General features: G+C 33.6%; 1 protein-coding gene across 5 annotated transcripts in view; it reads left to right on the top strand.

The window, feature by feature from the left end:
* Positions 1-3925: 3925 nt before the first annotated feature.
* The window catches only part of LOC110105268 (splicing factor U2af large subunit B-like), a 32899-nt gene continuing 22078 nt past the window's right edge, over positions 3926-14746 (top strand). For 3 of the 5 annotated variants that reach the window (XM_028696087.1, XM_020834691.2, XM_020834693.2), the window contains exons 1-3: positions 3927-4216; positions 5634-5968; positions 9600-9707. In XM_028696087.1, the coding sequence (XP_028551920.1) occupies positions 4109-4216; positions 5634-5968; positions 9600-9707 (551 nt within the window). In that variant the 5' untranslated portion in view covers positions 3927-4108. Of the gene's footprint in view, positions 4217-5633; positions 5969-9599; positions 9708-14746 lie in introns of those variants that run through there. The other 2 variants (XM_020834694.2, XM_020834695.2) reach the window with 2 other exon arrangements.

The following is a 14746-nucleotide window of genomic DNA, read 5'->3' as shown; positions in this document are numbered from 1 at the left end:
GCTTTGAGATTAGTGCGGCATATAAAGAGTGTTTGTTGTACTAAATCTTAGATAAATCTAATAATTTTTATGTCCAATATAATGCAATTTGATATCTTGATATAATTTTTATTTTTAGATTGCTCAACTCCCTATATAGAAGTTCTCCTCAAAGATTAGTTTTATTGTTGCAGTTTATCAATCTTATATATATATAGTTTCATTTGGGATGATTTTTTTTTATTACTTCTTAAAATAATTTTTTAATTTAAATATTAAAATTTTTATTCTAAAAAATTGTTTTAAGAAGCAGTAGCAAAATCATTCCAAATGAAGCTTTAGATTTCGTGTGGGATAGTTTTCTTACTACTTTTTAAAGTAATTTTTTTGGTAAAAATTTTTTGGACTAAAACCAAAATTTTTTTGCTATAAAATAAATTTAAAAATAGTAAAAAAAGCTGTTCCAAATGAAATCTTAATTTCAAATCAAAATCATCTTCTTAAAATAGGTTTTTTCTAATGAAATGAAGGTCATAATTTATGCAATTTTTGAACTATTGTATTGATGAAGAAATGAACATGAAATTTTCTGAGACGTCTGCCATTTTTTTATATAAATTTTAGAGGATGGTTGGTAGGAATTTTGTATTTGATTTTTGAAGGTCATAATATTTATATGTAAAATGAGAAAAATAACGCTTTGCTAAGGAGAATAACATTTTTGTTATATATTTTACATTTATGTTAATGACTAGGTTAAATAAAATGAAAGTTGGAGGGAAAGCAAAGTTAAAAAAAAAAAAAGTCAAGTTTGTACGAGTGTCAATATTTTTACTCTTCAATCGGATCTTTTTTTGGAGAAATTATTTTGTGTGGTTACCGGACATTTTAGAGGCAAATTAGAATGTGTCATGTCATTCGGTACATAACAATACACAACAGTGGTAGTGTGGTACACAGAAAAAAATGATGTGACGTATCCTGATTCATCTCTGAATGCCGTCTGTTAACTGCGAACTTTTATTAGGTCCGGTGTAAGGACGTAGAGGAACGTTCGGTCGGAGGCAAAATCCCACCAGAAAACTCGATATTTGCTCGGTATTGCTAGGTATTATTTGATAATAACGAGGAATACCGCTCTGTGAAGACCAATACCGAGTTATATCGAGCTATACCGAGCAATACCGAGTTGTACCGAGTTTTTTTCTAGGAAAAACTCGGTACAACTTTGGTATAACTTGGTATTGCTAGGTATAGCTCGGTATAACTCGGTATTGGGTCTTCATGTGATGATATTCCTCGTTATTGTTTGGTATTCATCGGTATTTGCTCGGTATTTCTCGTTTTTTGGCGCGTTTTGGCCTCCGACCGGACGTCCGGTCGGAGGACGTAAAAATTTTCTCGTTGACTGCATAGAATAAATTCTCCTTATCTTGATATTTTGCTTTAGGTTTTATTCGAGATATTTTTTTTACTAGTTGTTAAAGTTTTGCTCATTAGTGTGGCAAATTGTCTTTGGTTTTGAGGTCACATAGGTTTGGCTCAATTATAGACTCTTCATTCAGCTAATGGTCATAAAAGAAGAACAATTATTAAGAGTGCTAGCAGAATTGAACCCTTGAACAATCTCATTAACAAGAATGAAGTTGTTCGCAATATCTATCAAAAGCGAAAGCAGATTGGCCAGGATGTATAAGTTTTTGAAGCAAAGGCTTGATCTTAGGGGTGTAAACGAGTCAATTCGTGTATCTACATAATCGAGCTGAGCTCGCTTAACTCTAATTGAGCTCAAAGTCGGGCACGAGCTCATTTGCTAAACTCGTGCTTGACTCGACTAAATTTTTTTGAGCTCGTTTACTAAGCTCGTTTAAGTAGCTCGAGGTTGACTTGAATATGGAGCTAGATTTTCTAATTTTAGATTTAAATTTTAAGTTGGATATGACAATATTGACAAGAATCCATTATGGAGATTCATAAGAATATGATTATTAGAAATTTATTTTCAGCATTGATTTAACTAGGCATTTATTTTTAGCTCTTATTAAATATCAATGCCTTTATTATGATCTTATGGTCCTTATCCATCCAGGTTCTTTTTCAAGTTCTGATGGCCTAAGTGTTGCTTAGTTCCAGCACCATATGCAGGCCTTTAATTCCATGAATTTAAATTTAATGTCTCCCTTTCACTACAAACATAAGAAACACTGATGAGATTCCTCCAATGTGCTTGTCATTAGTCTTTTTCATCCATAGAACCACTGAACATAAATAAATAAAAAAAGAACTAGAAAAAAATATTGTAGTTAGAGCAAGAATGTTATGGGTTGCATTTGGTTCAAAATAAAATCATCATGCTTCTAGCAGTTACATACAACTTAGGCTTCGTCTGGGGCGGCTTTCTTGTTGCTTCTTAAAAAAATAGCTTTTTAGTATAAAAAATTTAATTTTTGTAGTAAAAAGCCTTTTTAAGAAGAAGTAACAAAGCTGTCCCAAACGAGGCCTTAAATACTAAGCTTATAGTAAATGAAGGAAGCAGTGTAAACTAAATATGTATTACATGTTAGGATTTAATGGAGACAAAAAATAATTCGATCGTCTCCGAAAGACATGCCAAATCATCGAGAAAAGATATCGGAAGTGTACCTGAATCCATTGAAATGCAGAATGAAAGTTTTCGGTCTTCCACGTTTGAAACGACGTTCTCCAAGAGAGCGAGAGACCCCTTCTTTTCACTCAAGATGGGGAATGAGGAAAATGAGAACTTAACTGCTTAAACTTGGGACCACGACCCTTTTATACTTTAAGTGTACATATTTTATTTCAGCCCATCATTAAAATAAAATAAATACTCAGCCGCTACACAAATTAATTCCATATAAATTTAATTGAGATGCCACATAAGCCAAATAATAACTTAATTCTTAAATAGATCACAAATTTATTTGGCTCAAATTTAGATAGCTTCTAATGTATAAAAATTGTATTTATATGTATAAGTATATGAGTCCACATATAGAAATTTTCTAACAATCTCCCACTTGGTTACATATATATACATATAATTATACATTATAAAATAACCGCAAAAGTTCAATATTTGCTATATTTATAAAATAACATCTCAAGACAATATGGTCCATCAATCATATTAATATAGAATCAAAACGATCTTTATTACATTCTTCGTAACAAGATCCATCAATGATCACTATATTAATATAATTAACAACATAGATCAAGTATGTATGTGTAGCATGAAAATTTCATGTAATGTGATATCAATCATGAATATTTTCAACTGGTCCAATATTATAACTAAAAAAAGTTATAATAAAAATTCAATATTTTATGCTAAACTGTAACAAAAAATTAAATAATTTTATTTCAGAATTTTCAATCACTAAATAATAAATACTTTAGTTTGATCATAAAATAAGTTTATAATATTTAAACAGTACAAACAACCTCCCACTAAGCTAGCATAACATCAAAACAAATTACACCCATACGAGTCACATGCTCATGAATACTTTAGGTAGTAATCCTTTTGTTAGTGGGTCTGCAATCATAAAGTTTGTACTAATATGTTTAATAGAAATTTGACAACTCTTAACACTTTCTTTCACAGCAAAAAACTTTATGTCAATGTGCTTTGATTTTGACGAGTATTAGAAGATTTTATTTGCCTTAGCCTTTAGCTCTAGCCGAGTATTAGAAGACCTAACCATATAGTCCTGCAATCATCTATTTGCATTATCAAATAAATATTTCTTGAGGGTGCCTCTAACAAATAATTTGAAGCATTCTAAATGTGCTAAATTATTTGACGTATTCTATATCAAACAATTTCAGAAGTTCACTCAAATTTATTTATTTATTTTTTAATTACGTGCTCATATTGCTAATGCATATAATTACCCCCCCGCTAAATATGATATTTTTGTACCCTTTTGCCCCGCCGCTAGCAGACGATTACCGACTTCTTTCCACTGGTATATAAATTCAACTGGACGACGGCCATTTCGCGCATCTCGGTAACGATTCACGTTGCAGGAATTTTCTCCTCCGGAGCAGAAAGAGAGAAATCGTCAGAGCTACCAAGTGAAGTGAGATAAGCGAAGGTCTAACAATGTCCGAAACCCTAGGACGATACGAGACGAGCATAGGTGGATACGTCGGGTATGGCGGCGAATCTCTTTTGTCGAATGGTGCCTACTCGGGAAATTCCAGATCGCAGGTCTGCTTCTCTTCTATCTCTGTTCGTGTTATAGTTTTTTGCTGTTGGCGCGCGTACCGGTTTGGTTGGTTAACAAAGTTGGTAAAATTCTGCTGTGGAATGATTTTGCTGATAACTCCGTGTGCTTTTTTTTTGCCTTCGATCTGCTGTTAATTTTGTGGATTGGAGTCGTGAATTCAGTGGCACGAGGCTTTATAGTTTCTGGGAATAATCCGTTCGATGTTTGAGTTTTGAACTGGATGCGTATGAGTCTTCTCTTTAGGTTCAAAGTGGAACCTTTTTTGGGTTAGATTTTCTCCGTGTGAACTATATGAGGAATATGCTTCTTTCTCTAGTTGTTCGTGCTTATACTTACAGAAACGAGGGTTTTATTTTTTTTGTTTGTGATGGTCTATTGTATTGGGGGGATTGTGACTTTGGGCGATCAAGTCATTAATAAGAGTACACTTTTTAGATATTTTGGGTCTATTGTTTAGAGTGATGGTGAAATATAGTGATGGTGAAATAGATGAGGATATTGTTATTATAATTCAAGTTGGACGGCTGAAGTGGAGGGATGCATTGGGCTTGCTGTGTGATAGAAAAGTCCCCTTCAAACTTAAGGGAAAATTCTATAAGATGGTTGTTAGACTTGCAATGCTTTATGGTGCAGAATGTTGTCCATTAAAAGAGAAATATAATATTAAGTTAATTGTTGCAGAGATGAGAATGCTCAGGTGGATGAGTGACTTTACTCTTAGAGACAGGATACGAAATGAACATATACATGAAAAGATTGGAGTAGCTTCAGTGGAAGATAAGATTAGAGAGAGTCTCCTTAGATTGTTTAGTCACATAAAATGAAGGCCTTCCAATAACCCAGTTAGGAAAGTAGATGTATTAGATTTGACTTATGTTAAGAAGGGTAGATGTAGACCTAAAAAGACCTGATTAGAAAATATTAGAAGTGACCTTTCTTTTTTAGATTTAAATGAGAATTTAAATTTTAACAGGGCACAATAGAGAAAAAGGATTCATGTAGCCGACCCCACATAGTGGGTTAAAGGCTTGTTGTTGTTGTTGTTGTATGGTTTGTTAGCTCTGCATCTTATTTGAGGTGTAAATAATTTGTTTCTTATTGGTTGATCTACTCGATATTAGCAGTTTTCGTTCCATTGCTATAATGGAAGATGGAAATACATTATGTTATAATTTGTGAAATGATCTCCTTAGAGTGGGGTTTCGGTATTAATTTTTAAAAAGTTCTTGTATACCTTCTTCCCTCTCTCACTTTTATTCTTCTCTTTCGATTTTTTCAATGTGAGTTAACTTATGAACATGATGCTTTTCTAATGCATGAGAAACATTTGAGAAGTGCTGCTGTTCCATTTTTTCACATAGTATGTAATTTTTTGTTTATTTGCAACACAATTTACAGGAGCATGAGCAATGGTCCTCTAAAAGTAGGGAAAGAGGCAGAGTAAAGGAAGACAAAGAAACCAATAGAGACGAGGAAAGTGATTTGTATATGGAAAGGGAGAGAGATAAGGAACGTGACCGCCATCATGGAGACCACAAGGACAGAAGTGATAGAAAGAAACGTGAACAAGATAGAGTTGATCGCTATGATCATCACCGAAGAAGATGTAGATCTGAAGATCATGATCGCGATCGCCATGGCCATCGCCATAGGCGAGATTTTGATGGTTATGAACAGGATCAATGTCATGATGCCGATGATTATAGAAAAAATTGCAGCCGAGATTTTGATAGGTAAGAAGATCTTATGTTGTTTGTCCAAAACTTGTGTTTTCCCTAATTTTATGGTGGGTACTTACAAATTTTCGTGCACCTAGTGCAAGTGGCTTCAAATTTATACTTTACTTTTAAAAAATATAAAAATCCTTCAAATTTTCTTTCAATATATGACTTGCTGTATTCTTCTGCTGTAGAATGTGGAGATCTTCCAAAGTTCAATCTTCAAACTAGTAATGGACGCTAACATTACACACTATAAATCATTTTAATGAGAAACTACGTGGAATTCATTTGGACAATAAAATATTTGCCTTCCTAATCAATTAATACATTATAAAGTACCAAGTTAACATAGAAAGATTTATTTTTTCTGAACCACATCTTTAAGTATAAAATAGTGGCATACCATTCATATCATTATTCTTTCTATATTGTCATTTGAAAGGCTTTAGAGATATTTGATAGGTTTTACCGAGCTTTATAAGAAAGCAACCATCGTTTTCTTAATCTAAAAAAAAAAAAAAACATCTTTTCTTAATCTAAACATGCATTGTAAAATGGTCTCTTAAGCTCCAAAATTTTACGAGAATGAATGTTTTATTAACTGCTTGATCAAATAGGAATTTCAAGTAGGAGCATAAATATATTTCTTTTCATCATAAATAACAATAAAAAATATGTTATACAAAACATTGCCACTTAGGCTTCGTTTGATTGGAAGTTTTTGGTGTTTATTCCATTTTAAAACGACAAATTTATTTCTTTTTTACTGTTTGGTTCGTCAAATCACATTTCCAATAACTCCATTTTTTTTTTTTCATTTTTCTGCTGTTTTGAGAAAGTTTTTTATATATGCTTCAATGTTTTTTAAAATTGTCTTTCACAAAAGTACCAAATAACCAAACGAAACCTTAAACATCTCAAAAGTTTAATGATCTCATCATTCTTTTTTCACTTTTATTTATTTCATTATATTCTCTTTGTAGTCCACAATCATAATGTGACACCAAGGAAGGTTTGATGAACTATCAAACATGTAACAAAATTGTCATTCAAAAAAAAAAAAAAAAAAAAAAAAAAAAAAAAAAAAAAAAAAAAAAGAAGAAGAAAGAAAGAAAGAAAGAGGAAAGAAAGACAAGAATTGCACATTTGCATAGCATGGGCTCATCTTTTTTTATTTTTATTTTACGAAATCATCTTTCAGCTAATTCGCAGTTTCTTTGAAGGATATTAACATGGAAATGAAGCCAATTGATATCCTGATATACCGATAAGTTGTTAGGAAAATGATTTGTTCTCTTTAAATTCTTTAGGCATAATATTCTTTCACTGTGAAGAACTCAATATGAGGAGATAAATATACTAATTTGAAAACTATATGATATTAGTCGGTATTCCATTAGTATTGTATTCAAGTAGTAATTAGATTTGCAAATGCCAAACGCACAACAAAAGAGCACGCAAATCCATTTTAAGGTTTGTGGAAAATTGATTCTTATTGTTGACTTTGTCCTTACTGGCGATTCTTCCCTATTTTGATTTCACGAAAGGGACATATTTTGAATTTTTATAGGATAACATTTATTGTTTCTATTTAATGGACATCATGTCCCGTGAATGTAGTTGTAGAAAATGTATTAGAATCCTTGCAAACATGGATTTAGGATGATTAATCTTTGAAGAATGTAGAATATCTACATCTTATATGATATTCTTGTGACTTATCTGTTCCTTTGTTTTTGTTTCGTGCAAGCCTTAGTTTTCTCAAGAGCACATCTGTATTAGTTTTTTGAACCAATAACCACTCGTTTTCATGCTATCTCTTGCCTTTTTAAGTTTTGATAACAAATAGCTTGATGATCTTGTGGTAGACAACATGTTGGGACTTAGAAAAAAAAAAAAAGGGTGGGGGTTAAATATTGGTAAGCTTTAATTTATTGTCCATTATTTAAAGCAACTCCCCCCATTAAAAAAATAATTAGGTCCTTCATATGAATTTACCTGTGAAGAATGAGTCTTATAATTGCTTATATTTGCTGATAAAGTAAAACCCATCTTTCAGATTGGCAATATCCCATCTTTTAGATTGGTAATATGGACAACAAAAAGTTAATATGTGATAAGTTAAAATTTATTGTCCATTATTTAAAGCAATTACCCGATAATAAAAATGTGAGCCCTTCATATGAAGGTTGTTATGAAGAATAAGACTTACAATTACTTATATTGGCTTCTACAATGGCACCCATCTTTCAAATTGATAATTCTTGCACATTTTTTTTTTGGATTCATTACCTTTAATGATGATATTCGTGGGACTATTGCTTACCTTAAATGTTGATATCCATGTGATTGTTTTATGATATAAAGTTACCTCATCACTCTTAAATGTGTAATTTAATATTATTTATTTCGTTGTAAATTATCACCATAAGAGTTGAAATATTTTTCCAATTCCATAGGACAATTTGGTTTGAACTAAAATATGTTTAAAGTATAGCATTGGTTTGCTTTTTAACTTTTAAATGTTTGTTTTGCAATAAACCTGATAGTAAGTAAAATTTTGCAGCAATCTAAATCCATCAACTTGTTATCCTTATTAGTTGAAAACAATTTTACTTCTCTCTTCTAAACAAAAGACCATGCCACCCTTTCATCTTCTAAAATTTTAACTCTAATCTTTCACTAGAGAAGGGCATGGTTGTTGTTTGGATTAGAGTTTGATCTTCCTTCATTATGGCTATTAGCACCATCGCTACCCTCATCTGTAATATGGACATAATGATGTCAGCTTTGTGCCCTTGCCTTGTTATCTAATGTGGCTGTATTCTTTGCTCAAAATTTTAGCGTTGATATGAGTATGCTTTTTGCTTTTTGTACGTTTGATTTCACTAGTTTTAATTGATATTGATATATATTTCCATTGCGACCTATAATGCCCTATGATGAGTATTTCTCTAGCTCAATCTCCTTACCTAGGGTTTATGTTGATAACGCTTGCATATTGTTCTATCTTTAACACTTCTTTCACCATACAAACATATATTCATATAATAATAATAATAATAATAATAATAATAATAATAATAATAATAATAATAATATTAATAACAACAACAACAACAATAATAACAATAATAATAATAAATAGAATAATAATGATATAAAAAAGAATAACAATAATAATGATAATGACAATGATAATACATAAACAACATTAACAACAAGTCTTTATCCCACTATGTGAGGTTGGCAACATGAATCCTTTTTGTCCATTATGTCCTGGTAAGAGTCAAATTCTCATCTAAATCTAATAAAGAAAGATCATTTCTAATATTTTCTAATCAAGTCTTTTTAGGTCTACCTCTACATGGTCATCAGAAGGTTGCCATTTTATGGATAAAAAAATAATAATGATGATGATGATGTTTTTTTTGTTATTTTCTATGAATATTAAAATAGTTAATAATAGGTATTTGCATACTATTAATAGCTACTATTAATTTGAGTTTTTGGTAATCTTCTCACTTTCCACTATAAAGGAGCCTTTCATGACTCTACATTTTTAAATGGTTTGTTGGTACGCATATTTCTTATAGTACATTACAACAAAAGAAGTTCGTTACATGTTATTGTTCATGACTAGGGATAATGATAGAGAGAGTGAATGGTGTTACAAACATGGATCTCGATCTCGATCAAGGGATAGATCCAGGCACAGGTCAAGGTCTCGGTCTCGTTTAGGATCAAGGAGGTAAGAACTGTCATGCATAAAAAAAGATATATTTTTTTTCTTAAATTTACATGCTCGTTTTTTTATATCTTTTTATGTTAGAGGAATATAGTTCTTTAATGTATTATTTTTTCTTCTAGATCGTGTGATTTGGATACTAAACTTAAATTTATAAATTTCTATCTTGAATTGTATCAACTTAATGATTTGACACTCTAAATACAAATGAAAACATAGTTATATGGTTTTAGAACTCAGTATTATTTATTCATGTTTAACATATTATGCGTCTCATTGCTGTTTTCCTGCAGTTTTTTTGGATGGATTTGAAATTATTTGTTACCATGAATTATGATACATTGAACGATCCATACATGCTCTTATGCTTATTTTTACTCTATTGGAATTGCTTTATTCCTGTTAGAATACCTGAGAATTTTATGTCTTGTAACTTTATAGCTCATAGAATGAAGTACTTGTTTCTTTATTTTAATTTTCTCGACTAATGCTAGAGTACATCAATGTGCATTTATAGTCATCATTATCATTTGTCTTATCCCAACTATTTGGTGTTTGATGTTTGTATTATAATTTTCCTTCAGTTTCTGTTAAGTTTTGTCTGGGTATTAAACCTAATTTTCACAAATCTCTTTTGTGAAATTTGGAGGAAATCTAATAAATTTTCCTCTATTTTCTTGTTTGGAATGCACAAAATATGAAGATTTATACAGCCACGGGACCATATCCCTAGCCTTGCAACCTTCAATTCATTAAAACCTACCTAAAATGCATAACAAAAAATTGCAAGCAATTATGTTGAAAGAGATTTGAATGAATTGTTCTAATCCCTTTTAAAGCATAAAGCATTCCTATATAGGGAGAATTTTAGTTCCTTTCATGTTGGAAATACGGCCAAAGCTTCCCCTTATGCTGAGTTATAAATGTCAGTCATTTGATCTTGGACATCAGATTTCTGAAGTTGGCATGTTGAAGTGGCTTTGTGTGAAATCTACTATTTGGACATTTGTAGGAGTGTATGCTAGCCTTATGATTCCTTTTTCTGGTTTCTCTTTGATGAAGTGATGATTGATATCTATATATTTTATTTTGCTATGATGAGCATGATTGTTCGCAATGTTTATGGCAGCTTTGTTATCAAATAACATTTTCATAAAAATTTCAATTGAAATTTTTAGTTCTCAAAGAAACTTTGTTAGTTACATGCCTTCACACATGCTGTGGGATATGGCTCTTAATTCAATTTACACACTATTTGATGCAGGACTAATATGTGTTAAAAGGATGTGTTAAGAATTGCACGATTTGTTGAATAGGCAAGTAAGATTAAAACAATTATTAATCAAAACGACAATAGAAAACAAGAGAGGGGTGCCTACGTTTAGGCTAAGCCACTTGCCAAGCGCTTGGAATATCAAAACAAGTTAGAAACTCAAAAACATGCAAAGTAAGTAGCTTCAATAAAATCCATAGTCTAACTGATGAAGACATCGGAGATCAACGGCTACGATCTTGAGCTATTTATTTATATGTTTTTGTACTAGTTTATTTCATATTGTTGTTTTTCCCTTTATACCCTTATGGGTGGTCATGTAGTGTTGTAGCCCGGAGGGCATTTCAGTCTTTGTTATTTTTCTTCTCATGAGGCCTATTTATAGGCTAGCTTTCTTGTATTGAGATGATGATTATTGAATGAAAATTTTGCTCTTGTGTTCTCTTTGTGAGTTCCTTCTTGAAGATCTCTTAGTGAGTTCTTTTCTCCTAGATCTCTGTGTGAGTTCTAGGGAAAGCCCAAGGTGAGGGCAAAAGCAATACCCGCCAGTCATTGGAAGCGTCCTTGACTCGTGGTTTATTTTTATCTTATTGTTTTCTTCTCCAAATCTCGTTTTCCTCCTCCCCACGCCAAGCTCTACCCGAGTTCCCATCATCCACCACGTTACTCATTAGCTTCCTCCACCGCAACCCAAGATCCACCAAGAAATCCCCAAAATCGATGGCAAGCCCCTCTTCCTCCTTTGGCCGCCGGCCACCACCTTGCCCCAAGCCATGATGAAGATACCAATCATCATAATGGCTCCTTGATTGTGGCCTAGCAATAAATAAAGGAGTTACTGATTTTTGAATTTCAAATTTGAAATTCAAACTTTCCATTTTTGCAAAATTCCTAAAAAGGAAAGTTTTCGAATTGATCCAATCTAAATTTCATGACATGTGGAGTTATTAATTTTTCATCCTAGGTGGCATCGACTCAATTGGAAAACGCCTCATCCCTCCCTAATTTCCCTCCCCCTCTCACCATGTCGCCGGCCCCCATGAGGGATTTCCCCCATTGATTGCTCATTTAATGCCCCATCCTATTTGGATTTGAAATTAATTTCAAATAATGTTTCTCTCAACAGATCTTTCCTAATCTTTTAATTCTGAAATCAATTCCAGAATTAATCAAATAGTTAAGATACGGAATCGAATTTCCTTCAGTCTCTTGAATTGGAAATAAGTCCAAAATATGGCCCCAATTCAGCCGCCTACTTCTTAATTGTGAGCCTCACTTGGAATTTTTTTTTTCAGTTTTCAGCCACCTCTATTAGCTGACATTGAATTAGTTTATTGCTTAATTAATTCCCAAATCAAGCCCCGTCAAATTGGAATTAATTGGATCATTTCGAATTTTCTAATCAGTTTTTTATTGGAAACAAATTAGCTGAATACAAAAACCTGAATTGTTTCGGTTTTCATTAATTCCTAATGGAATTAATTTGAAGACCTCCAAACACATTAGTCTAGATTGAAATCAAGCCTGCCTTCTTTCCCCTGTTGGCCGGAACTCCCCCCATACCGTGCACACAGGTTCCCTTCCACAGATCTCTCCCAAACTTCATCTTACGGGAGCTTTCTGCCTTGCAAGGATTGCAGCCAGAGAATTCCAGCAGGGATTATTTGTTTCCCAGCAACTTGAAGCTTAAAAAAAAAAATCCTGCAGCAGCCCACCGACGTCCAGCCATCCCGGGAGCGACAATTGCTGTCCAGATCTCAGGGACAGCCGTTCTTCCTGTTTAGGAGTTCCCATGAGTTCAATAGGTTGCTATCCTGTTGACCACATCAAACTAGGGTGCTGTCCAGCCGTCCAGAACCAGTCCTAGCTGCTGTCCTGAGGAGATCTAGTGTCTTCCCGCCGCCCGAAGAGACTTCCATTATTGCTGAGTGATTCCAAAAGTTTGAAGGCTGCTGCCCCTTCATTCCATCCATCGTCATAGCTTCATAACTCCTTTTTATTTTGGGTAAACTCTTCACTCACTCTCTATCTTCTGAGTTAACTCTACTCGTGGTTATAATTTGATTCACAAAGCGCATGTTTTATCGCCTCCGCTAAACCTAGTATTTGAATGAGTTTTGAGAGAGGCCCTTCATAATACTAATCTTATTGTTAGCATTGGAATTTCTCGTTGAAACCACTCATGTATGCAAAGTAAGACTTAGTTGGTTATTTAATGATCTCAACCTCTCGCATGTGTTTAGACCTAAGCTATTTTATCACCTTAATGTTATCTCATCGTTTACATCAATAGAGGATTTTGCTTAACATTGCTCTCTAAAATTTACAAGTGCAAACTTTCTTAAGCAAGTCATTTTCGCATGAATTGCATCACATCACTAACAATAAGATCAGGAATATAGAAAGCTAACTCAATTCCTACGCTTACTAGGCTTGACAGAGATAGGTGAACAAGATCTTCATAAATCAATCAAATCACAAGAGTGAGTTAGACTATGAAAATACGAGAGAAAGAAGATTTGTAAACCTTTATCACGGTTGGGTTGCAATCCTCCACTGAACGGTGCCGAGTTGCTCTTCTATAGCTTCGACAAGAGTATCTAGAATGTGGTCCACATATTCCTCGACGGTGTTGTCAATATTCGGATTGACGTCGAAGAAAATTGAATGAAGAATGTGCACGAAACCTTGCTTGTCGTAGGCAAGGCCGTAGTCAAGATCGGGATCGGCCATGCATCGATCTTGTGGCGTCAAAGTATTGACGGAAGTGTTCCTATGCTGTCCTAGCAGATTTTCCTCAATAATCTAAGTAGTGGAAGATGGAGGAGGGTGGTCGGCCACAAGGGAGAAGCTTGGGAAAATTAGGCTCAGATTTTGGTGGAGTTTTGGTTGAATTTGGAAGAGAATTTTGGAGGGAAAGCTGTAAATCATTTCCAAATCAAAGATTCTTGAGTTGGAAAATATTTAGAGAGAATATGAGAGAGTAGAGGGGTGGTGGAGTTAGAGAGGAGGTTGGGATTTAATTCCAAAAGTGGAGATACGATTTTGGAAAGGAATTAAAGGAGGTGGGGCCTTGGGAATTTCGGCCAAAGGAGATGAAGAGGAGCTTTGAATTCTTTCCAAAAGAGCCACTTGGATTTTTGGAAACAAATCCCAAAGGGGATCCAATGGGGCCGGTGGCGATAGGAAGAGGAGGTGAGATTTAATGAGGCAATCAAAGCTTCCTTAAATTAATAAATTAAATTTGGGAAGAAATATTTCATCCCAAGTTAATTTAAAATTCAAAAGGCTATGATTTAGAAAGTTTCCAAAATTAGGATTTCTAATTTAGGCAATAATTTCAAATTCAAATAGATTTGAATTTGCTCTTTAATTGCATTACCTAAATTATGAAAGCTAATTTAGGAAAGGTTTAATGGCAAGGGAGTTGGGAGGGAAACCAAGGAAGGCGCCGGCGGTAGAGTGGATTGGCCGTGGATGGTTTGGGGGTTGGGCCTAGCCGACGGGTGGGGGATAGCTAGGATGGCCGGAGGCTAGTCGAGGGAGGGAGAAAGTGGTCGGTGGTGAAGTGACGAAGAGGAAAGGGAAAGATAAAATAACGAACCACGAACCCGGCCGTCTCCAAGGTTGGTGGGTGATCCAAATTCCCTCTCCAAGGGATCTCGCTCCAATCTCTCTCAAGCCCTCATAAGAACTCAAAGCATGCAGAAAATTTTATCATTCAATCATTAACATGAAAGAGAATAATGGGGCTATATATAGCCTCGTA

The sequence above is a fragment of the Dendrobium catenatum genome, unplaced genomic scaffold (genome assembly GCF_001605985.2).
Source record: "Dendrobium catenatum unplaced genomic scaffold, ASM160598v2 fragScaff_scaffold_716, whole genome shotgun sequence".
Taxonomy (NCBI): domain Eukaryota; kingdom Viridiplantae; phylum Streptophyta; class Magnoliopsida; order Asparagales; family Orchidaceae; genus Dendrobium; species Dendrobium catenatum.
The sequence above is the reverse complement of the archived record's forward strand: the minus strand, read 5'-3'. Positions and strand labels throughout refer to the sequence as shown.